Source organism: Tenrec ecaudatus, chromosome 9, assembly GCF_050624435.1.
Source record: "Tenrec ecaudatus isolate mTenEca1 chromosome 9, mTenEca1.hap1, whole genome shotgun sequence".
Taxonomy (NCBI): Eukaryota; Metazoa; Chordata; class Mammalia; order Afrosoricida; family Tenrecidae; genus Tenrec; species Tenrec ecaudatus.
In genome coordinates, this window is record NC_134538.1 from 148,909,857 (window position 1) to 148,935,486 (window position 25,630).

The window sequence follows — 25,630 nt, forward strand, 5'->3', positions numbered from 1 at the left end:
TTACATTACCCTTGATCATGCCCTACCAAGCCTCCCACACCCACCTCACCACTGATTTGGATCACTCATTCCCTTGTCCCTGGGTTTGTTAACACCACTTCCTTTCCCCTCACCTCCCCCTATCCCGTGACCCCCCAGAACTGTCAGTCCCGTTGTTTTCCCCTCCAGATTGTCCATCCAGCCTATCTTATTTAGACAGACCTGTGGAGATAGTAACATGCACAAAAACAAGACAGAGCAAAATCAAGCAACAGTATACAACAAAACAACAACAACAAACCACTGACAAAGAACAAAAGAAAACACAAGAGAAAAAAGCTTGTAGTTAGTTCAAGGATCGTTTGTTGGCCTTTAGGAGTGTTTTCCAGTCCAGTCTGTTGGGACACCATGCCCTGGCCCCAAAGTCCACCTTCAGCATTCCCTGGGGACCTTGCCGCTCCATTCCCTTGCTGTTCTGCTGCACTCCCCCAGTGCTTTGGAGAGGCCTATTTATTAAGGCCTATTTATTAATGTGTTGTCGGGCCCTGGGGGTTCATGGCTTAAACACTAGACCACCAATCATCAGACTGGCAGTTCAAACCCACCCACTGCTCTGCAGGAGAAAGCGAAGGCTGCCTGCTCCCAGAAAGATTGACAGTGTCAAACCCTCAGGAGCAACTCTGCCTCGGCACTGTGGGCCATTGACTTGACGGGTCAGTGGCAGTGGTGGCGAGGAGGGAGAAGGGCATCAATGTAGGTTGCTGCTGCTGCTGGTGTCCTTTGTTCTCCACCTGCGCAGTCACTGCCCGCCCATGTGCTGGCTCTCTGGAGGGCCCCAGCTCCTACAGAGTTGGCCTATTTCCCACTGGAGGACCAGCTGTCTGTTGCTAGAGTTCATGAAGTCAGGCAGGGTTTTTAGCTGCCTGACTCAACACTTGCAGACAACGAAGATGGCCATGTCCTCGGAGAGAGCTAGTTTAAAGATGAAGAAATTGAGGCCCCGTGTTTGTGAGACAGAGACTCACGACGCAGTCGGGCTCCTGGCGTGAGGAATCATTAACTGGTGTGCAGGCGCCATGTGCCTCCCTCTCCTGGCTAATCCCGGCACCCATATCACCCTGCTCTCATAGAAGATGCAACTGAGGCTAAGAGCTTACGGGGTTTGTCGCGGGGGGGGGGGGGGGGGAGGGGGGTCTGGGCATCTGGTTAATAGGCAGCTTTTAAAAATTCAGACGAAATTTTCATCTGTTTGTAGTTAAGTGCCTGTCAGTCTAGTTCTCCAGAGGAGCTGACTCCTCATGGAGGAATTCCTTAGGGCGTGTGTGCACGCGTGAGAGTGAGTGCGTGCATGTGTGTGATCTTGAGCAGTAGCTCATCATGTCCGGCGTTAAAACCTTTTCTTACGTGATTATCCTATGAAATGCGGGCACATCACTTGCAGACCCTCCAGGCTGCTCAAGCAGGTGGCTCTGCCCTTGCTCTCCAAAGCTCAGGCTGAGGGAGCCCCAGGAGCTGGAGGAGGGGAGGGGGCTCGGTGGGTGAACTCCAAAGCTCAGGCTGAGGGAGCCCCAGGAGCTGGAGGGGGGGGGGCTGGGTGGGTGAAGGGATGGGACCCAGGGCGGAGGCGACAAGCCCTCCGAGCAGACAGCCCTATTGATTTATGCTGTGAATTGCATCCTGGAGAAAAAGATTTCAGATCCATTATGCCAAGTGAAGAGTGTACAAATCCCTTTGAAAAGTGGCTAGATCGTATCTAATCCCAAATCATTTAAAAACAATTTTGAAGTAGCAGGAATACGGAATACCATAGAGCACTCTGCCTCTTAGAGGAAGAGAATGGAGAGCCGATGGGAAACATTTGGATGGTACTGTCTTCTCCTAGTGCTTAATTATATGCCTTAAATAGTATATTAAATTGCATCTCAGATATGTACAATTCAAGGAGTCATTTGTATATCATATCCAACATCGGCTGTAAGAATATCCTCAGGGCTTAAGTGGAGAGCAATTGTTTTGAGATTGATGAGGGCAATGAATGTACAAATGTGCTTTACACAATTGATGGTTGCATGGATTGTGATAAGAGTTGTATGAGCCCCTAATAAAACGATTTAAAAAAGAATATCCTCAGGGTAACACACTGGGTATCTTTAAAAAAAAGTCTTGACATAATTACCGATTTAGGGGGAAGTTGCAAGAATAGTACAAAGAATTCTCACATGCTCCCTCCACCCAGATTTCCCAACCGTGACCGTTTCCCCATTGACCCTTTTGTCTCTCTAGTCCATACGTTCTTGCTTACCAGGCACCTCTCTGAGAGCGCCATTTGAAGCAACATGGTGCTCTGTGTGTGTGCACACGTGCATGTGTGCCCACGTGTGTGCAGGTCACGTGCCAGGGGACAGCGGACAGAGGAGATGAGCCCACGCAGATAAAAAAGCAAGAGGGCCAGAGAGGGCACCCAGTGCTGACGGGATGATTCTTAATCATCTGCTCGCCATTCTCCTTGTCTACGAGGAGCGGGTCGCCAAGGGGGGGAGGGGCGCAGGTCTGTGGTGCCCAGTGGCGGCTTGAAGGAGTCCTGCTGGTGTCGTGGGTTATGGTTTGCGCTGCTCCTGGCGCTCAGTCAGCATGTCAGACCCACCAGCTGCTCCAGGGAAGAAAGATGGGCTGTTCGTTCCCAGTGCAGCAGCCCCACTCTGCCCCGTAGGAGCTCTGTGAATTAGAGGTAACTCCCTGCCAGTGGGCTTGGTGGTTGGATTTATCCTGAAAGTGAGTTATAACTTGAAACACAGAATACTTGCCGATGATTGCATATTCCCAAAGTAATAACCGCTGAGCTAGGAGGATGTGCCAAGAGTGGTGTGCAGAGGGGCAGGCAGAATTAGTGTCAGCACAAGAATGCACCGTGAGGATCAGGAGTCACCTCCGTAGAACTGCCCCCCCTCCATAAGAAGCGAGCCGGAGGGAGCAGTGAGAGGAGGGCCTGTGGGAAGCAGTGCCCAGAGAGCAGATTCGAAGGGGAAGCTGGCACACAAGTACGTGGTGCCAGTGGTAGCCATAAAGGGCGCATTTCTGTGGCTGCTGCTTTGTCTTTAACTGCAGATATGCACCACTGTATGATATTACATGCTAGTCAGACTGCAAGTGTGTGTCTGTGTGTGTGCTGGGAGGAGGGGGGATGACTTCTGGCAAGTGGAGATAGTGTACAAGTGAAACATTTCACTTTCCAACAGGAATCATAACTTAAAACTTGAATACATGTGTTTTGACCTAGCACGTTTACCTTTAAGACTGTATTCTAAGGAATACTCGAGGAAATTAAATTGGTACCATTTTCTGTGCCCGGATATTTAGCATAGGAGAACAGGGAAGCAGCCTCGCCATACAGCAGTTGGCACTTGACTCTGTAGACCTGTATGTTGTGACAAGTCCGTGCCCAGATGCATTGGGGTGGGGCTGGGGTGGGGTGGGGGGGAAGACACGAGGGACAACACAATAGGTACACACTGCTTCAGAGTTTGCATTTTTCAGTGCTACAGTTTTAAATAGCTGCAGAATAAATCCTGTCTAGAATGTGCCTTAATTCAACCAGATGGACTGACCCCTCGGCGCTAGCAGTTGTGAGGCGGGGCCGGCTGACAGGGCAGCTTGACGCTCTGGCGCACACAGGGCTGCTGTGAGCAGGGCGGCCTCAGCAGCAACACTACGTGTGACGGCAGCATGTTTTTTAATTCTCTGTGTGTACGCTCCAAAACTATTTTTTAAGGAAAGCAAGTTTCTCAGTAGTTTGTTACATGTGCAGTGGCAGAACAAATCTTTGTGAGTTCCTGCCTGGTCTTAGAGTTTACAAAGAACAGGGGAAAAAAACCCTTTGAATGATGGCATTTGGGGTGGGGGACAATGTGTAACTCCCATTCTGTCCTTAACATAAGAAATACAAAGTGTTCCGTATTTCACCTGTGTACTTATTGACAATGTCAGGTGCTAGTCTATGGGACATTTTAATATCTTATTGTTATATTTACGTGTCTTATTGCATATCATCAAGAATATCTCTTGTTTTGTGGCCTCGGATATAAAATTAGTACAGTTAATTTCCATTAAAATGGACCCATAAAAGGAAAATATGTCCTATTTGATTCCTATATCCTGTGACGCGGGACAGCAAGGTGTGTAACGCAGTCAGAGGCTTATGAGGAGACTGAGTTGAGGCCAGCCTCTCTTGGGGGGACGCTGTGTTGTAGTGCACACTGAGCCCTGTCCTTTGTCCCCCACAGCAGCTCTTCATGGAGGAGCACGCAGTGGCCCAGACTGAACACATGGCAACTATAGAAGCCCACGCAGTGGCCCAACAGGTGCAGCAGGTCCACGTGGCCACCTACACCGAACACAGCATGCTGAGCGCCGATGAAGACTCGCCATCTTCTCCCGAGGACACGTCTTACGATGACTCAGACATACTCAACTCCACGGCAGCTGATGAGGTGACCGCCCATCTGGCTGCTGCAGGTAATGCTCTTTGGGTTGGAAATGCTGTATTATTATTTTTGCTTAACTCACAGCACCACATCTATCTGAAAGAACCTAGGATTCACACACTCTTGTATTTAGTCCTTGCTGCAGTTTTTCTCCCTTAGCCTTGCATTTCTAACTTGAATATTGGACAGAGCGTTGAGTTCTGAAATCACTTGCTATTAGTGTTAGGACTTTGGTTTTTCATCCATTCCAACATTTTTTTTCACAGAAGCATTTAGTCCATTTACATTCAATATGATTACAGATCTACTTAGGTTGATATTGACCATCTTTACTATATACATTCTATCCGTCCCAAATATTCTTTTCTCTTCATGTATTCTTTCTTTTTAAAACCACTTATTCCGAATGAGGTTAGCTTTACAAAGCAGATCATCAAGTTCACATTCAAGAGCACGTACACATTTTGTGTCAACTCCCTGTGTCTACCATCAGTTACCCTCCTCCTTCCCTGCGTGTCTGGTTTCCCGATCCTCTGAGCTTTGCCCTTGGTTAGATGCTTCCTTTTTGCTTTTAAGAGCTTGACCATCCTACCACAGGCGGAGTCTCGGGGATCCCAACTATTTCTTTCTAACCAGTAAACCTGGTCTCTTTTAGCTTCATCTATTATTTTATAGGTATTTAGAAGTGTCTTTTCCTCTCCCTTTCCCATTTTTTGTTGGCATAAAGAGAAACTTCTTGATGGAAGTAATATGCATTTTTCGTTCTTTTTATTTTACATAAATAAAATTTTAATGGAAAATATAGTTAACCTAGTGCTGCTGCGCAAGTGACTTTTTAAAAATTCATTTTATTGGGGGCTCATACAACTCTTATCACAATCCATACATCAATTATATAAAGCACCTTTGTACATTTGTTACCCTCATCATTCTCAAAACACCCACTCTCCACTTAAAGCCCCTGGCATCAGCTCCTCATTTTCCCCCTTCCTCTCCCCCACTGCCCCCTCCCTCATGAACCGTTGATAATTTAAAAATTATTATTTTGTCATATCTTACACTGTCTGATGTCTTCCTTCAACCAATTTTCTGTTGTCTGTCCCCCAGGGAGGAGGTTACATGTAGATCTCGGTAATCAGTTCCCCCTCTCTACCCCACCCTCCCAATATCCCCACTGTCATCACTGGTCCTGAAGAGATTATCCATCCTGGATTCCCTGTGTTTCCAGTTTCTATCAGTACCTGTGTACATCCTCTGGTCCAGTCATTTTTTTTTGGTAGAATTGGGATCGTGATAGTCAGGGGGAGGTGGGGGGTGGGGGGTGGGGTGGGTAGAGGAAGCATTTAGGAACTAGAGGAAAGTTGTATGTTTCATTGTTGCTACACTGCACGCTGACTGGCTCATCTCTTCCCTGTGACCCTTTCGTAAAGGGATGCCCAGTTGCCTACACATGGGCTTTGGGTCCCCACTTCGCTCTCACCCTCATTCACAATGATATGATACCTCATCCCTTTGACACCTCATCATCACACAGGCTGGTATGCTTCTTCTATGTGGGCTTTGTTGCTTCTGAGCTAGATGGCCGTGTGTTTACTTTCAAGCCTTTAAGACCCCAGATGCTATATTTTTTTGATAGCTAGGCACCATCAGCTTTCTTCACCACATTTGCTTATGTACCCATTTGTCTACAGCGATTGTATTGGGGAGGTGAGCACACAATGATATGATTTTTAGGTTTTTGATGCCTGATAACTGATCACTTCAGCACTTCATGATTACACAGTGTGGTGTATTTCTTCCATGTGGGCTTTGTTGCTTCTGAGCTAGATGACCATTTATTTACCTTTAGTCTTTAAGACCCTAGATGCTATATCTTTTGATAGCCAGGCTCCATCAGCTTTCTTCACCACATTTGCTTATGCACCCGCTTTGTTTTCAGTGACTGTGTCAGGAAGGTGAGCATCATGGAATGTCAGTTTAATAGAACAAAGTATTCTTGCATTGAGGGAGTACTTGAGTGGAGGCCCAATTCCAGCTGCTACCTTAACACTAAACCTACACATATATGCACATCAATCTATTTCTCCATCCTCATATATAACTATATTTACATATGTCCATGCCTTTATTTAGACCTCTATAAATTCCCCTTTCCCCCTACTCTTTCCTCTATTTCCTTTTACTTTCTTTTTATCCCACTATCATGTTCAGCCTTCATTTGAATTTCAGTAATTCCTCTCGGTTACATTACCCTTGATCACGTCCTAATAGGCCTCCTACAGCCTCCTCACCATCAATTTGGATCACTTGTTCCCTTGTCCCTGAATTTGTTAACACCACTTCCTTTCCCCCACCTCCCACTGTCCCATGTCCACTGTCAGTCCCGTTGTTTTCTCCTCCAGATTGTTCATCCAGCCTATCTTATTTAGACAGACCTGTGGATATAATGACATGCACAAAAACAAGACAGAGCAAAACCAAGCAACAAAAGAAAACAAAACAACAACAGCAAAAAGCCAATGACAAAAAACAAAACCAAAAACCCCACAACACAACAAGAAAGAAAAGCTTTTGGTTAGTTCAAGGACTGTTTTTTGGCCTTTAGGAGTGTTTTCCGGTCGAGTCTGATGGGTGTCACGCTCTGGCCCCAAAGTCTATTTTTGGTATTCTCTGGGCACTTCATTGCTCTGTTCCTCTTGCTGTTCTGTTGCACCCCCTTAGAGTTTTGCCTTGGTGTGGCGGGATCAGATTGGGTGCAATTCCCACACTGTGTCTCCAGTGTTGTCATCTGTAGGGCTATGGATCAGTGAGGGATGTCGTGTCTCATAGTGTGGCCAGCCATATGGTCTTCTCTGTGGATTTGCTACTCTGAGCGGGAATATCGTCTTCATGGCTTGGTGGGCCCAGATGTACTCAACTCTCTCTTCCTCCCCCTTCATTTGCGACCGTGTGCTCTGATCAGACATGTCCCTCTCCCTGAACTGCAGCTTCAGTGCTGTCCTCTGAAATAAATTCTTCGGGGGGAGGGGCAGCTATCCACGTAGTTGGGATTGCGGCTGCCCCCTCAGCTCGTCACTGGTTCTCTAGTAATATGCATTTTTGCTCTTAGCGATACCCCTCAAAATTAAAGCGGACGTTCTCAATCCATGTCTTAAATCATTGATACTGTATCTTCTTTCGAGATAATACAAGTCTCACAGAACCTTCCAGTGGTACTACTATACACACACACTGACCTGTATGTCTATTTAAAACCATTACTGTTGTTTTGTCTATACATAGTAATGCTGTTTGGGGTGGTGGGGAAGAGGTGATATTTCTTTTGCCTAAAGATATCATTTAGTACTTCTTCAGCATGCCTCTGCTAGTCACATAATTTCTCGGTTTTTATTTGTCTAAGAAAGCCTTTTCATGGGTCTAGAATTCTAGGTTGACAGTTCATTCCTTTCTCATCCTGAAGATATTGGTCCACCGTCTTTTGAGAAGTCAGCTGTTTCATTCTAACCCTTGCCCCTTTGAAGGTTTGCTTCCCCACATAGATCGCGCCTCGTTGCTTTTAAGGCCCTGTCTGCCTTCACTTGTTTGATATGTTCGACTATGAGTTTCTGCTGAATTATTCTGTTCTGGATTCTTTGGATAGCTTGAATTTGTGGATTAATGTCTTTTATCAATTCTAGAAAATCACAGTCAGTACTTGTTTAGATTTTGCTTCTCCATCCTAAGAGTTTCTTCTGTGACTCATTGAATGTGAAGTGTCCACGCTGAGTCCTTTCTCTCCCGCGCCCTCTGCTCTGTGAGCACCACCCTTGACCACTTCTGCATTCTGCATCGTTTCTCCTCTCCTCCAGTTTATTTATTTTTCTCTTTTGCTATGTGTAAGCTACTTTAAAATCTGCCCATAAAGTTATGAATTTTGGTTACAGGGTATAATTTTGTTTTCTTTCAGTTTTAGAAATTCTAGTATCTCCCCCCCCCAACCACCCAACCCCCTTCCCAAATTTGTACTATAACAGCTTCCAATTGTTGTGGGAAGAGAAGAGAAAAAAAAAATCTCAAACAAAGCAAGCACTGATTTCACAAACCATCTGGTGACTGCATTCTCTGCAGTAACTGTCGGTCTGTTTCTGTTTGTGCTGGCTTTCCTCTGTGTGTACCGCTCGTATTTGAGCGGGTCTCATACGATGTTTGGGGTCTGAGATAGTGCTGTCTTCTGGAGCGGGTTTTGTTTGCTTTGGCCAGACGCTTGAGCACACTGACAATATTGAATGACCAGAACTAGGTCGTAGAATTTTCCAGGCCACCAAATGACCTAACTCTAGGGTGTGCTTTATGGGAGGACTGATGTACTTTAGTTCACTTCATGGTTAGGGTGCAGTCCATTATAGTTGTAACCCCTCAACAGGGTAAACCTGAACTCTGGCTTGTAACCACTGGTCCTTCCTGACTGGCAAAGGGCTACTCTGTGCCTTATGGGGAGCAGACAACCCCGAGCGACCACCGCTCCCATGCCTGCCTCATTTCTGGGTCTTGGCCTGATGAGTTCTTACTCTCGTTTATTCTTTGGTGTCTGGAAGAAAAATAATTCTGCTGTTTGTTTTGTTGTTGTTGCTCTTGCCATTGTCTTTAGCAAGTAGGGCGGTCTGGGAGTTCCCAAGTCTGCTATTACCAGAAGTAGGGTCAAGTCACTTGGATTCTGCTTCACATCTATGTAACGAAAGTATTGCATTGGATGGGGGCTTCTCAAACTTGTAAATGCTATGACCCCTGGGAAATGTGTTCTTTACCGCAGCTCATTGGTGACATGAGTTAACATTGGTGAGAAATACCTTTATTTTTATTTAGAAGAAGTGAGATTTTTTTGAGGAAGACTTACTTTTGGAATAATATCTGCAACAGCAGAAATATTCTCCATAATAATGACCATTGTGAATTGGGACTGGATTTTTATTCGGAAGCCTGTGCATACTGCAGAATCATATTATCACTGAAAGAAATTGTCCATCTGCCAAGGTTAGCCTGAATAAAAAGCCCTCCCTTAGCAATCAGCTCATCTCCTCCAAATCCAGAGTGACTACGAATCCTAGCAGTCATAGAGGCAGACCCAGTCTCCTTTTCCTCCCTGAGCAAAGGCTGGAGTTCTAAAGAGGCTGCTAATAGATGGAAGGACCTCGGAGGAGGCAGGGTTGAGTGTTAGAATGGCTTCAGATAATGGAACCGACTCTGGAATAAATGACGAGGGAGCTTTTAGTATTTATTTCCAAAGAGCTGACCCAAATGAGAATTTGCTCAGGAGCAGAAATTGTCTTAATAGCTATACTCTGTTTATATCAATCTAATCAGACACGAGATTTTCCTGGGCAAGTCCAAGTTTTAAATATTCTGCTCTTTTTTCTTTTTAAATCACCATCCACTTCTCCCAGTGTATGTGCATACACGCACACACACACACACCCCAATATAATTATACTTCTTCAATAGCATGTCCTGATTTCTGGTGTAATGTGTCAGGGTTCCAATGTCATTTCTCATAAAAGACGAAGACAGTGCCCCAGACACTTGTAATGGCTACTCAGTAAGCATTTTAACAATGAAGACACTTCTAAGTTATGAAGACCTTTCCCATGGTTCCAGGAATAAAAGTAATAAACGTTTTTGTTTTGTTTTTTTAAACTCTTTCCTGGCCTGGCAAACTTTGCTTTCTTTTCTTGGTCATTGACAGTAAGTGCTTCACGTCATGATAGACATGAAGACTTCATGTCTAGTGTTGTATCGGGAATTTTTTTTCTTTCAAATCAACTTTTAAAATGAAACCCGGTGATCAGGATTGGCCCGCATACTTTATGTATCTGCTGCATGTAGGGAAGGAAGGTGGATGGCGTAAAGGGAACTTCATTACTTACAGCCAGCCAGCCCTCTGTGTGGGGGTGTCACAAAGTTCAGGTGGGGACACCTGTTATCTTTCCATCCAGCCTTTCCACACACGTGGGGTTCTGGAATAGGGAATTTAAAAGTAAGTGAAATAGTTTGAAAATAGGGTTTGTGAAGTTCTTCCACTGCCCAGAAGAGGGCACCCTATCACAGTGAATCCAGGTGAATCTTGTAGAAAAGCGGCTTTGCGTGTCCCAAGGTTGCAGTGTTACAATGCCAGGCCAAGAAAGGGCTTGAGTCTAAGCCCTTCCTGCGGTAAGTGTGGCAACTGAGCCCTGCTGGTAGACATGATTTACTAGTTAATCATCCAACAATGACTTGCTGAGGGTTATTATGCCACAGGCATCTTTCTGAAGTCTGGTGGACTGTTGGCAGGAGCTGGCTTAGGAAGGGACTGCCAGCCCGGTGGTGGGGCAAGGAAGCAGATCTTCAAAGTGAAATCATTCCAGAAAGCAAAAAGTGTTCCAAAAAAGATGACCCAGGTTATTTATTTTTGGTGTAAGGAGACATGGTGACAGTTTCACATAAGCACTAGCCTGCTTTCCCTTCACAGGAGAGCGGCGAGGCTGCATATGCCCCGCACAGAGGAGCAGAGCCCGGGATCCCTACATAGAGGCACTGCATCAGAAACAGCGCGATGGCGGTGGCTTGGGGGTTCTGTGTTACGTGTTTTGTTTGTTTTCGGTTTAATGTTTAAAGAGTATCTTACAAGAGTTTCAGGGACTCTTCCAACTTCCATGACTTCAGAAAGTCTGGATTCCAAGAGAATTTGACATTGTATTCTGCATTTTCTAACTTCTGGTCAGGTATCTTTTATTCTTTTTCTGTTTTTAGGATTCTTTTATAGCCTCTTTGATCAGAGAGGTCAGCAATGTCAGCTAGGCAAGGCAGGCCTATTTTAAGTGAGCCACTCGGCCCATAGACTCCTGTGCCGGTGCAAATGTGGGCCAGCCTCATTTTCACTTAACCCTTTCAGAGGGTTTGCAGGTCCAGATGAAGCTCGGGGCCTGGCCTTGATCATGGTTCCTCAGGGCCCGCCCTGTGTTGCAGCCTCTGTCTCAGGGCATGCCAGGCCAGGCTGTTAACATCTTCTCCTTGGAGGCGGGAACTTCTCATCTTCCTGCTGCCAGGAGGCTTTCATCAGCTTGACCTTGTGGTGAACAGCTCCATTTTTGGCACAGTTCCCAGACACTTAAGAAAGAGCTTTCCAATTAAGATGGTGTTCTTCCAGATAGCTCTCTTAAGGTGGGGGCTGTTGCTGGGGTGCCTGGTGTATGTCAGGACCCCAGACTTCCTTCAGTTGGCAGTGTCTTGGGATAACTCAAAGGAAACACAGGGGGGTGGGTATTACATTTGAATCCGTAGGCTTGAGAGCAAGCTCTCTCCACTGCCGCAACTTCCCCAGCACCCCTGAGGATACTGCTGGGCCACACGGACATGCCGGCTAGGCAAAAGCAGGCCAGACCCAAGCTCCACAAAGTGCCCTCTGGTGTGGGCTGGGGAGGGGTAAATCCTTCTGCTTCCTCCCAGAGATCCATGGTAAGGTTTACTGGTCAATTAAAATCTGGCTCCTCTTCATCATGGTGAAGTGTATTTGTAAGAGCAAGGACATTCTCTGGTTACTGACAACAGCCTGCCCCGTTAGCCCTTTTCTGGCTCCTGCAGTTCGCAGGCTCCGGCCTCCTCAGCATGTCTGTTATCCCTCCAGGTCCTGTGGGAATGGCTGCTGCCGCCGCCGTGGCAACAGGGAAGAAAAGGAAACGGCCACACGTGTTCGAGTCTAACCCGTCCATCCGGAAGAGGCAGCAAACACGCTTGCTCCGGTGAGGGCGCCCTCCACGTCCCCACTAGCTTCGTGCAGGTGCTGAGTCGGGTTCCTCGATGGCACGATTCAGCTCTAACGTTGGAGCAGTTAGGTGCTGTCCAGTCAGTTCCAGCTCATAGTGACCGTAGGTCCACAGACAAAACACCACGCGAGCCTGTGCTAGTCTCACAAGTGCTCCTGTGAGTCCGACAAGAGTAGCCGGATGGAAACCTAGGTTTCACCGATGTATCAGATACCACAGTAGTTGACCCAGAGAAAACGTGTGTGCCTGCTACGTGTCGGGCACCGAGAAATACGACAGTGGTCAAAACAAGCCCCTTGGAGATCTTACATTCTAGGGCAGGGAGACATAAGTAAGCAAAAAGGTCGGGTGGTACGAAGTGCTAATAGAGTCAAATACATGAGTAACAATGAGCCTGGAGACAAAGAGATTGTTCTCAAGTTGACTGTAGGTGAAGATTGTAGGACCCTTCCTGATGCGCCGAGCTATTGTGTGCTCTGTGAATGAAGCGCCAGCAAACTGCTAATAACAATGTAGCTGTAGATCTGTAGTGAGATAAGGGAAACAGGAAGGTGAGAGGAGCTATCTCAATTCAGTAGAGGTGGTCAGGAGCCTCCGGTGGCCCTGTGGGCTACCCAGTGAGCTGCTGATCACAGGATCAGTGGTTTGAACCCACTGGTTGCTCCTCAGGAGCACGGTGACGCTGCCGACTCCTGTGAAGATGTGAAGTCTCAGAACTGTAGTGGGCAGTTCCACTCTGCCCTCCCAGGGTCACTATGAGCCGGAAGCAACTCGATGCCAGTGGGTTTGGTTTTGGTTAGAGAGGTGGCTTGGAAATCCTCTTGGTATGCCATCCTTTGCTCATTTCTATTTCTTCTGAAGAGTGTGTAAGTTCACAGTACAAGGGTCACACTGCTGTGGTACATTGAAGACCTAGAATTTGACAACCTACATAATATGCACTGATAAATTTATTCAATAAAATGATACTATGTCCACATTTTCCAGACTTGGATTATGATATTATATCCAAATGGAGGGCTAGCACATGTAAATGATATGGAACAAAGTTTATATTAAAGACATGAAAGGCAGATCATAACAAACTGAAATGATTTCACCTAAAGAGAAAAAACCCTAAAATCACTCCATGGTAGCTTTGAGGGGGCACAGAGGTTTCACCGCCCAGCAGAGCAGCCTTCCCGTCTGCTCTAGTGATGGCCGGGCAGGAGGAGCTAGAACGCCGCTGTCGCTGTGAGAGACCCAGACAGGGACGCACCTGCCTTGGGAGAAGAACGGACAGCTGTGATTCAGTGTAGCTTGGCTTTGCAAGAGTGGACTGAGCCCAGGAGGCTTACGAGTGCCTCCGCTGTACGGTGATCTCGGATGGCCTCAGAGGAACATTGCCACGTCGTCCCCTTGTTGGCCTATTTGGAAAAAACAAACAAACAATACTCCATCTTTGTTTGTAAAATATGGCAGTCCGAGAATTGGAGGCTGTTGATGCCACAAAGAAAACCTGGCAGCAAAACCATTTTGAAACTAGCTTTGTGGATAAAATGGTGCCAGTGAGATAAACTACTGATGCAAATTCATCAAAGATTGGAAACAACGTGTTCCTGAAAAAAGATACGAAACAACTTTCTGAGTCCCTTTCCTGAGGTGGGGGCCACGTCGGAGGGTGCCTTGCGAGTGGTCTTCCCACCATCAGGGCAGTAAGCAAACAAACCCCTTTGGTGGTCAGATGGAGGACAGACCTGTGCCCATCACTGTGTCGTGCCCGAAGGCAGCCCTGCTGCAGACCTGTGTGCGACTGGGCTGGTCATGGCTGCTTTTTGGTTTGGGGTTTTCATTGTGGGAAATTTCACACAGCATAAAGTTATTGACCTTTACGGAAAGGGCATATGCATAAGAAGACATCCAATCAGAAGCTTGTTTTACCCACGTCTGTGGTGCTGTCGATATTCTTCAATGGGGTTTCATTTTCTCTTGGTTCTCTTGCTCAGGAAACTCCGAGCCACGTTAGATGAGTACACGACTCGAGTGGGACAGCAAGCCATCGTCCTCTGCATCTCACCCTCCAAGCCCAACCCAGTCTTCAAAGTGTTTGGTGCAGCGCCTTTGGAGAACGTGGTAAGTGTGGCTGTGCCGTGTGCCCGGGTACCTGCCCTTTGTTGTCTGGCTGTTGGTTCACACACCCCTCGGCCTCTGCCCAGCACAGTCCCCTCACCACGCCTGGGAGCAGGAACTGGTGTGCGGCCCACTTCATGCACGTCAAAGTGACCGAGGCTCATGCCTGCCTCCACTGTCTAAAACAAGCTCTCACCTCACCAGAAGAAAGGAATTGGTCGTTCACGTTTCCTGTGAAGTGAACACGTCAAATCACAAAGACTCAAAAACACGAGTGATTACGGGTTAGGCATCAGGCAGTGTTACAGAAATATTAAGATTTTTGTAGCATGTCAGACAAGAGTGCCCTTATTTTTCCAAGATGCATGTAGACATATTTAGAAGTGAAGTGTCATGATGTCTGCACAATACACTTTCAATGGGCTGACCAAAAACAAAGAGCGAGGTCTGGGTGCCAGCTAAAGCAGTGTGTCAACATGCAGAGCCAACATATATCTTTGTTAGCAAGCACACAAAACGTCCCTGAAATACGAGCACAGGCCATGCTGGCACATGTGAAAGGGGTGATGACTTGGATGGTCAGACTGTTTTATGCCATTGTTCTCATCAGCCATTGGAATAAGAAGTGCCTAAAATGTACACTTTCCCAGCCAACCTTCCTGTTGAAATTTTATCCTAAGACGGAAAGTTATTAACTGTTAGCCCCAGCACTAGGCACAGTGCTAGTCAAAGTGCTTTTTCTGAAAATTGAGAATAAACTCTGTTCACAGGTAGGAGTCTGGCTAGGTAAACCTGCGGCCCAGCCAGTACACGGGCTGGCGGAGAGCCTCGGTGGTCTTTGCAGTGGGGGCGGTGTTCTGTTAGGGGAAGAGAGCAGATTATCAAGACAGACAGAAAGAGTCCCTCTTTCAAACCCACTCTGTCATTCTACATGCTCATGATTTCAGGGGACTGTGGTAAAAAACATTATTCTCAACAAACCTTGCCAGTAACTCTGAGAAGCAGATAGGTCATCACTTTGATTTTGTTTTGCAAGTGAGAATCTTGGAGAGGCTCAGTGGTCTGCCCAAGACCACCCTCCCTGCGTCTTCGGAGTAGGAGAGCCAGAGGTCAGCCACTGGAGACTGGCCCTCGCCGTGAGCAGAGAACTACACCTCCCCTAGGCTTTTCTGGGCCGCTGACTGGGTGTGGTTTCCACCTGTCATTTCCTTTACTTCGTGCAGATCCACCTGATGAAGGGGTGGTCTCCAGCTTCATCTCAACTCACTCCGGGCTTCCCTCTCCACGACAGCCATGAGAGACTCCCTGCAAACCTTTGCCCAAACCCTGCTTCGGCCCTTACAGGGGATGGGTTTGCTCTCCTTTACCTGAGCTTCACATTACAAACTTCCACTCAGATTTGCAATCTCAGCTCGGTCGACACTACCTCTGTGAGGCCTTCTGTGACCTTCCTGGTCTACCCAGAGCTCCTCCACCTGAGCACCTGTCACAGAAGCCTGTTCTGTATATTGGATTAGGTCAGTCCCGAGCTGGAGTGTAAGTCCCAAGAGGGCAGGGGCTGGGGCTGGTGTGCTCTTCATTGTCTCCAGGGCTGGCACTACTAGTTGCTCAGCCCGAAGGGCGGAATGAATGAGGCATCGGACATGTTTGGCAGCTTCCAGAAGTCGTAAAGCACAGTAAGGTCTGAGAAGTTGCACCGTGTCATTCTCTGGAGCACTTGTCCCCGTTTTGTGCAGTTGTGTCTGCAATAAGCCCAGTAATCGATGCGGGGACTGCGGTCATTCTTGCCCCTCCTTCCTAGCACTGTGTGTAACAGTCATGTTGATTGGCTGGATGGCAGAATGGAGGAGCTAGCTCCCAGCTTCAGAGGCTCTCTCTGTATGTGGTCTATGTTTGTAACCTGGGGTGGTGAGAAAATAAGTCAAAACCAGGTGCCTTTCAGAAAGAGCCTCCGGTTTCTCTAAGTTGCATGGGTTCCACCACCTCCCCATCCAATGCCTTCTGACGTTGAAAACGTCACTTCTCTAGGTCTCTGCTCTTTAGGCACAGCAAGGTATCCTGCCGAGTGCACGGGTCCCCTGAGAACATGCTCAGTGACAGCTTGCTCCTGTAGTAAACACAGAGTTGTCCACGCTGAGGCCCACGCAGCTGGTGTTAACTGAGTGGGCGCATGACGTGAAAAATTCCACTTTTATGAAAATTGCCTTTTTATGCTAGAATTTTTTGACGTGTTCCCCCACATTGGTTTTTCCCTTTCGGGGGCTGCATGTCTTCCTGTGTGAAATACAGGTGATACCAACCCCACTGGAGAGCAGTAGGAATTAAAGTTGGCTATCATCCCCTATAGATGCTATTTCGGGAGAGCAGGCATCAAGTGCTGGCAGATGGTAGGTTTTAAAGTTGCTGTGCCCGGAGGGCGTTTCCTTGGTGGCCTGCACGTTCATGAGCTCTGTAGGAAGAGGCTGGGAATGACTCTGTCCCCGGGGGGACAGAGCGAGGGATCCCATCCTCTTTCCAGGAGGCCGTGGAAGCTTCTGGGGGCAGGGCTCTGTCCACCGAGGCAGTAATCCAAAGCATCCCACTGGGCACAGGCTGGCGAGGACAGAAGACGCACTGCCAGAGACCCAGCTAGCTGGAGGGGTTTCGCCCGGCTGCTTTGAAAGCTCCCCAGTCCATTGGAAAGGCTCTGGGCTTAGGCTTGATTTCTTGTTTGCAGCCATTCATTTAGTTATGTAGGCTTTGAAAAATGACTTCAAGTTAAAGAAAGGTGGTTCCGTATGTTTAAAGGAGTAAAGTCAGCCCGATTGATTCTCTGTTTGTTTATTCAAACAATAATCTAACACAGTCAGGCTGGGAGCTGTCTGGTCTGCAAGGAGGGCCCCGCTGCATTCTCTGAGGGGCCAGTGGTCACACCTGGGCAGGAAGGAGGGGACAAAACAACCGCAGAGATGACTTGAAATTAGAGAGGAAGGGGAGGCTGACACGGTGGCCAGAGAGGGAACAGGATGAAGCCAACAGACGTCAAAGGCCCAGCCTGTGCCTGGCTCTGGCGCAGGAATGTGCTAGACCCACAGTTCTGAGGGTAGCTCTTTGTGCCTACCTCAGAGGACAATGCATTTTTAGGTTTAGAGGAACTCAGGTAAAATCATACTTATCTTTTATGAATCTTCCTGAAGAGTCTTATATCCAAGAAATCTTCAGGAATCTAAAGGAATTATGGTCTGAGGTAGAAAGAGCCATTGCCCCCATGACGTTGGCAGCCAGCTCCCCAATCTTCAACAAGTGCAGGCAGGGGCCGGTCCTCTAACTGCTTCTTAGACATCCTGAGCCCTCCACTCGGAGATGGTTGGTTAGCTTAGTATCTGAATATGAGAGACCGTTTGTTATGTGTGTGAAAAAATAAGCACGTGAACAGCAGACCCCTCGGCAGGCGCTGGCATGTATGGGAAATCTGGAAATAATCATGTAAGTGGCCCCATGGTGAGTGTTGTCGGTAGGAGTTTAAAGGAAGGAGAGAATTATGGTGAGAACACTTGGGAAGTATTCTCAGGAAGTGGGAATTGGATTGGGCCTTGGAAGACAAACATAATAGGCAGCAGGATAAAGACCCAGACACAGGCAGGGATTAGCTGATACAAAGGTTAATGAGACACCTGGCCAGCTAAAGAGGGAGAAGGTGGTGAGCAGAGCCATCGATGGGCCTCTGGGCGCTGGGCACCGGGAACCATTCACGTAGACTGCAGTGATGTGTTGGTGCAACTTACTCAGCTGTGTCTGGAGCCCGGTGAGAGTGGGGTTGGAGAGAGTTCATGCTGAGCTGGAGGCTGGGGCTTCTTCCTCCGAGGAGTGGGCATCTGTGGGAGTTTTCGGAGGGCAGAAAGGATAAATGATATTGGAGTGGCTGGTCAGAGCCTAACACTAGATTAAAACTCAGTTTGAGTCCCACCTGTACTCCTCACTCACTGTAGGGCTGGTGGGAACGTGATGTACGTTTGCTGAGTAATGCTTATTAGTTTATCTGCAAAATGGGTACGCATGTGTGTTGATGGAATTATTGTGAGAATTAATTGACCCAGGGATGATTCTATAAGTTTTCCCTATTTTTCTTTTATCCTGTTGAACTGTATAACTGCAAGGTCAGTGGTTTGAAACCACCAGCTGCTCCTTGAGAGAAAGATGAGGCTTTTCACTTCCATAAAGAGTCTTGGAAACGCACAGGAGTCGGTTCTCCCCTGTCCAGTAGGGTTGCCGTGCGTCAGATCCGACTTGATGGCAGGGAGCTTTTGTATAACTGCAGAAGTAGGGCTACATAGCACACGACAAGTTTCTGTTTTCCGGACCTGGAGGGGGGATTATGGGAATCGTATGGAGCTCTGGCTAAGCTCTTGGCTGCCAACCCAGAGGCTGGCTGCGTGCGGCGACAGATGGGGCAGTCCCTTTCTTAAAGACGGACGGCAGCCTTGGCAACCTTCCGGGGCAGTTCTAGCTGTCCTCCATACTTTTGCTGCGTCACAGCCGACTCAGTGCAGGGGATGGAAGAATCTGCTCTCTCACTCCTCATAATGAGGTACCTAGACGGCCCAGTCCATTTTAGCAAGAAGCCCTGGACACAAATACTGTTGGAACACTGGTCAAACGTTGGTCTTTCTTTTTCCTACGCTGATGCTGTGAACCCCGAGCACAGATTACTCCCGATCCCACCCTGTCATGGTGCCTAACCTGTGGCTTCAGTCACCCCGGAGGTGTCCTCAGTCCCTGCATATTCGTGGATTCCTTTCTTGCCTCCTCTGTGTCACAGTGGGTGTGTGTGTGTACAAATGTGGGGAGCAGAGCTAGCGCACAACCACCTCTAGTTCAAGCCTGCAGTTGTCGGAGACGCAGCACCAGGAAGTACCAGAGGGAGGAGGCCTTGGCCTGTGGGCTCCCTGTACCCCAGGCCCTGACAGCAAATTGTGCCTTTGACCCCAGGGACACGTATGCCAAGGTTCTGATTTCTTCCAGACCAGTTAAGCTTCAGTGCACGCCAATCTCTTCTGTTAGGAACCCCCTTTGCAAGGAAGCTGCCACAGTTTCAAATCTCGCTCAAGAGGCTCCAGTCCTTAGTTAACTGCTCCGGCCAGGTGTGTACCCTCCGGCCTGGGAAGCGCACAGGGGAAATGCCATCACTGAGACCCAGAGCAGCTGGGTTCCCGCCCAGGGCCAACGTGCAGCGTCCTATAAAACTTTTTCCACCCACTCCTCTCTCCTGCTGTTGCCTGTAATTTCATCATCTCTTCATCTCTTCCCGCTTGGTGTGATGTCTTTGGGGCCAGCGGGTATTTTTATCTGCGAGTGTGTGTTTGTCCTCTGCTTGCTGCAGAGGCTCGGGTGGCCAGCCCCACCCCCTCTGGTTGCCTAGCACCCCCCTCCCTGGTTGTAGGGCATCTTGTTTACTTCTGCCCTTAATTCCCTGCAGGTGCGTAAGTACAAGGGCATGATTCTGGAAGACTTGGAGTCGGCCCTGGCAGAACACGCCCCCGCGCCACAGGAGGTTAACTCCGAGTTGCCGCCTCTCACTATCGACGGAATTCCTGTCTCTGTGGACAAAATGACCCAGGTAAGGGGCGGGAGGGGAGGAGGCCACTCCAGGGAGCCACACAGCTGGGGGCGGGCCGCGCAGCCCTTTCCCCTGGCTTGGTCCTGGGTGGTAGCACCAGGCAGAGGCCTAGAACGACCCAGTGGCAGGTGGGCGTGGGGGGAGGGCGGGCAGACACTAGGAATCTGATCAATCCCTAGGAAGTACAGCAGTCAACTTCCGGTCTCTGGGGCTGAGCAGCTCCTCTCTCCGTGTAAACTTCAGTACCACCAAGTCAGGCTCCCCCCCCACCTGGGAAAGGGGCCAGACACTCAGTGAGTCCATGTTCTTCCTCTGGGAAGAGAGGTCAGGTGTGCTGGCCGAGCAAGCACCATAGCACTATCATTTTTCGGACATTGGCTGTATTGGTTTAGTTGTTGGTGGTGGGTCTCTCCCCTGACCTCCCCGCCTCACTCTAAAGGAGAAAGGTTGACTAAGGGCAAATACCATTCTTAGAAAACCCCCCCCCCACCCCGGCCCTTATTTCTCTAATTATATTCTCCTTGTCTTGCCAAATCCAGTTGTCCCTTTTCACCCCATTCAGCCCTCCAGCAGCATTTAGCTCATCCAATGATGGCTTCCCTCGTAAAACATGATCCTCTCTGTGTCCGTGGTCCCACGCTCTCCTGAATGTCTGCCCCTCTCGGGGTGACCCTCTCCTGCCCCTCCTTTTCCTCCTCCAGTCCCATCAATATATTGGTGTGTGCTGTGGAGTTTACACCCATCTGTATGTTGACTGTACTGTTCTTCTTTGCCTGCTAGATCCTCCACAGAGCCTGCAAGAACTTTTGATACACACACACACACACACACTTTTCTGGTTGTGCCCTACACACATCAAACTCATCAGCAAGTCATGGCATGTCACCTCTGAAAGGTACCCTGCATCTGACCATTCTCCATTCCCATCACCTCCCTAGCCCCAGCGTGTAGCATCGCAGGGAAACAACTCCCACAGCTCCCAGTCTCCTTCCTCCACTCTTGTCCTGCCCTCGTCCTTTCTCCACATGCCCTAACTGAAATCAGTTACAGCAAGCACTCCCTTACTTAATGGCTTTCTGCTGTCTTGGAATAAAATCTGGACTCGCTATGGCCTTGAGGACCTGAATAATCCAGTGTTCTCTGGAGTTGGCTGCTCAGCCACATTGGCCTGCCCCCCTTTTCCAGACAGCTCTAGCCCCTTCTTCCACATGGGCTCACCTGTCACTCCTGACCCAAGGGGCATTATCCCACGGAATGCAGCCTCTTTCCTGGTACTCCCTCCCGGAAATTACTGGTTAGCATTTACGCTGCTTGCCATCTATGCACACAGCTAGACTAAGAGCAGGATTGAGCTTGTCTCCAGAACGGGCACCTAAAGTCACCCATAGGTGTGACCTGAATCACAGCCAACAAGACTCAGGTGGCTCTGGTCACTGGCTTGTTTTCCACTTTCTGTATAGAGTAAGTGTAACCTACTTGCAACATGATCAAATGTTTTCATATGAATATTTTTTCTAGTTCAAGGTTGATACCTCTGCATTGCTTTTCCAAGGAATCCTTTTTCGTTAAGTCGGTTAATTTTTCTCTCACGTAGTGACTGCCATATGTTGGGAGGCAAGCTTCACAGGATCTCATTTAATCCTTCTCCAGGCTACAGAATGGCCATTTTATATGCAACAGAAGAGTTCAAATAAGATCTGTAGCCATATAGGACAACATAGGATGTTTGCAAGGGACACCAATTCTAGATTCCAGACCAAAGGGCAATCCACGACTTCCCTGAAGTGCTGAAATTCCAGAATTGGCTAAAGGCACTGCCTGTGGGAGGACCCGACCTGTTACTCACTTGGGCTGAATGCCAGGGAGACCCTGATTCGCAGATACAGCTCTAGGTGTGCTCCTCAGGAGTGCTCGGAATCACGCCACAGCGTGGCTTGTGTTGAGCATCGTTGTGATGTGCGAGTTCCTTGTTTCAGTGCTTTACAACTTAAGCAGCATGGGTTATTGGGAGATTACTAACTTGGGCAACAGAGGAACAAGTCCCCAATCTGCTACATCTTAACCATCTTCCAGCCATGCCTTGTAAGGTGAGTGAAAGCTAATGGATTTGGGTTTTCATTTTATATTGAAGCAGTGAGGTGGGAAAATATAGGAACAGCACAGTTTGCAAATTGAAAAGTTAAGACTAAATCAAGGACAAGGTTTGGCTGTTTTTGACGCCAGTGGGTGACGAACAGGGGTTGATACATATGTCAGTGTTTTCACCTTTTTCCTAGCTGTCAAACTCAGCTTGGATCTCTGAGCGGATAACATCAAACATTTACTGTTTCAAAAGAACTACTTCTTTATTAATCATTTTTTTTTAATTTTTTTTTATTTTAACAATTTATTGGGGCTGATACAATTCTTTTCACAGTTCATACATATACATACATCAATTGTATAAAGCACATCTGTACAGTCTTTGCCCTAATCATTTTTTTCTCTTTTCTTCTTTTACATTTTATTAGGGACTCAAACAACTCTTACCACAATCCATACATATACATACATCAATTGTATAAAGCACATCCATACATTCCCTGCCCCAATCATTCTCAAAGCATTTGCTCTCCACTTAAGCCCCTTGCATCAGGTCCTCTCTTTATTAATCATTTTATTGCAGGCTCATACAACTTATCACAATCCATATAAGCATCCATTGTGTCAAGCACATTTGTACATTTGTTGCCATCATCATTCTCAAAACATTTGCTTTCTACTTGAGCCTTGGCATCAGCTCCTCATTTTTCTCCTCCCTTCCTGCTCCCCACCACGAACGCCTCATAATCTATAAATTATTATTATTTTGTAATATTTTATACTGTCCAATGTCTCCCTACCCACTTTTCTGTTCACCATCTCCCAGGGAGGAGGTTATATGTAGATCCTTGTAATTGGTTCCCCCTTTTTACCCCACCTTCCTGGTATCGCCACTCTCAGCACTGGTCCTGAAGGGATCATCCACCCTGGATTTCCTGTGTTTCCAGTACCTATCTGTACCAGTGTACATCCTCTGGTCTAGCCAGATTTGTAAGGTAGAATTGGCATCATGATAGTGGGGGTGGGGGTGGGAGGAAGCATTTAGGAACTAGAGGAAAGTTGTATGTTTCATCGTTGCTACATCGCACCCTGACTGACTCATCTCTCCCTGGACCCTTCTGGAAGGGGGTGTCCAGTTGCCTACAGATGGGCTTTGGGTCCCCACTCTGCACTCCCTCTCATTCACAATGATATGATTTTTTTGTTCTTTGATGCCTGATACCTGATCCCTTTGACAGCTCATGGTCACACAAGCTGGTGTGCTTCTTCCATGTGGGCTTTGTTGCTTCTGACTAGATGGTTGCTTGTTTATTTTCAAGCCTTTAAGACCCCAGACTATATCTTTTGATAGCCGGGAACCATCAGCTCTCTTCACTACATTTGTGAGCACGCAATGATAAGATTTTTTTGTTCTTCGATGCCTAATACCTGATCCCTTCGACACCTCATGATATCAAAAGAACCTCTTGACTTACTCTATAGACTTTCAAAATTGCCTCATGCATACAAGGAGGAGTCTTGCTGTCGTAGTGGTGCCAGAGTTGGGGGCTGCAGTCTTCACGGTCAGCAGTTCAAGCCACCAGCTGCTCCGAGGGAAAAAGACAAGGCTTCTTGCGTCTGTGAAGAGTGACAGTCTCCAGTTCTGCCCTGCTCTGTAGGGTCGCTGTGAGTCAGCATCGAGTCAGTGGCAGTGAGTTTACACACAGCAATGACATGCCACAGAACATCTAAAGTTCTATGTGAATTAAATGCCCTATTCTTTTAAGAACAGTCTGTTAAAATAAAGTTGTTTTTTTTTACATACAGAAAACCCTAGATTTTGGGCAACTTTAAGAAGAATGGTTAGACTTTTCCCCATAGCTTTCTGCCCACTGTGATAGGAACGAGGGTGGTTGAGAATAGTAGGCTTTGCAGAAGAAATCATTAATTTGGGGTGGGTTCTGCAGGCCTGGAAATTATTTACAATGAAATGGCTACTATTTTTTCAGAAATTTCGGAAGCCAGCTTAGCATACTTCTCTGGAAAACTGTAGGCCAGGACCAGAGGACAGCTCCCAGGGGTCTTTTGCTCACCCCTGGCAGTTTTGCCTTGGACGAGTGTAACTCACAGCCCTTGGGGTGGGGCCCGGGAGCCTGCAGGCACTGCTGATGGTAGCCTCCACGTGGAGTTTAAGGAGTTAGTTTCTTGAAGAGGCTTTAAACCAGTGGTTCTCAACCTTCCTAGGGCCTCAACCCTTCAAGACAGTTCCTCGTGTGGTGACCCCTCCCCCCCCATAAAATTATTTTCGTTGCTACTTCATACCTGTAATTTTGCTGCTGTTATGAATCGGGTGACCCCTGTGAAAGGGTCATTTGCCCCCAAAGGGGTCTCGACCCACAGGTGGAGAACCGTTGCAGGTTTAAACAGTCACGATTTGGGCTGGTAGACCATCAGTCTGGTAGTCTCTGCAGCTGCCACTTCCCGTGGAGCGGTGATGCTCACCAGTTCTCGGGGAGCCCTTCAGGGGCAGTTGGCACTGAGGCCGCTGCAGGAAGAATTTCTGCGTGGAGTGTTCATGTTGTGCTTAGGAGACCTTCTGTCCGCGTTGACTTTAGGTGGTCTTGCTTTTTGAAAGTGTACGCCTGGCCTCTCCGACCCAAATTGCAGCTGGCAGCAGCTGTGTGTCCGCCAGCTCTGCACTTCCCTCCCTCCCTTCTCCTCGTGGTTGTGGGTCACATAGCGGCTGCCATAGGGTGCTGCTGCAGCTGAAGCCTCCTCTGCCGGCAGAAAGGTGGCAGAGTGTTGCAATGCCACCCAATGTTTCAACCCCGTAAAGCAGTCGCTGTGTTTAATAACGGCACTGCCTTGTCACTGAATAAACAGAACATGTCTCTAATCTTACTTTGGCCTAAGAAGTAGTAAAATTGAGATTTTACACGTGACCAAAGCAAACTGAAAGTTCACATCCACTGAATGCATGTGACTGCTCAGGAGTCTGTGGCTCCCCACTGCCCTTGAGGGCAAGGCAAGGCTGTTGTAGCTTACTTACATCTTAAGAATTTTTTTTCTTTTGCAACCAGAACTCCTAAATGTAGGCCCAGATCCTCAAGTCTTGGCTGATAAGAGTGGTGCTCTGGGGCTAGGCAGTGGGGGCTGACGCAGCACTGTTGTCGAAGGGATGCTAGAGGTTGCCCCACCCAGGCCCACGCCTCCACTGGACTGAGATGGGGACAGGAGCAGTGGTTTCTTTTCCTTCATAAATGATACTTTTCCATTTTAAACTCAGTATTAGCACTTTTTAAAATAACGTTGCTTATGGGGAAAAAGAACAGTTTCCTCTGGAGCCTTTTTTTACCCCCTTCTTCCTCCTGATACAGAAGGGGAAAATTGTTTTATTGCCCTGAGGTCAGGATGTGTTTTGAATCTAACAGTCCTCCCTGTTCTGGCCATGGGTCTCAGTTACCATACTAGCTTCCAGATGACGCTTGTTTTGTAAAATCAGCCCATCCTCAAAGGAGAAGGGTTGCTGCCTGTAAGCTCGATCAGAAAAGTGTGATGTGAGTGCTGAAGGTGACTCCAGAAAGGTCTCCCTCCTGATGGCAGCCCCCTAAGGCACTGCAGCGCGCCCG

At 47.9% G+C, this 25,630-nt stretch overlaps 1 protein-coding gene across 5 annotated transcripts in view; it reads left to right on the plus strand.

The window, feature by feature from the left end:
• The window catches only part of NRF1 (nuclear respiratory factor 1), a 119,500-nt gene that overhangs the window by 45,621 nt on the left and 48,249 nt on the right, over positions 1-25,630 (plus strand). For 4 of the 5 annotated variants that reach the window (XM_075558653.1, XM_075558654.1, XM_075558657.1 and 1 more), the window contains 4 exons: positions 4,260-4,491; positions 12,097-12,211; positions 14,221-14,347; positions 19,800-19,940. In XM_075558653.1, the coding sequence (XP_075414768.1) occupies positions 4,260-4,491; positions 12,097-12,211; positions 14,221-14,347; positions 19,800-19,940 (615 nt within the window). The remainder of the gene's footprint in view (positions 1-4,259; positions 4,492-12,096; positions 12,212-14,220; positions 14,348-19,799; positions 19,941-25,630) is intronic. The other variant, XM_075558655.1, reaches the window with a different exon arrangement.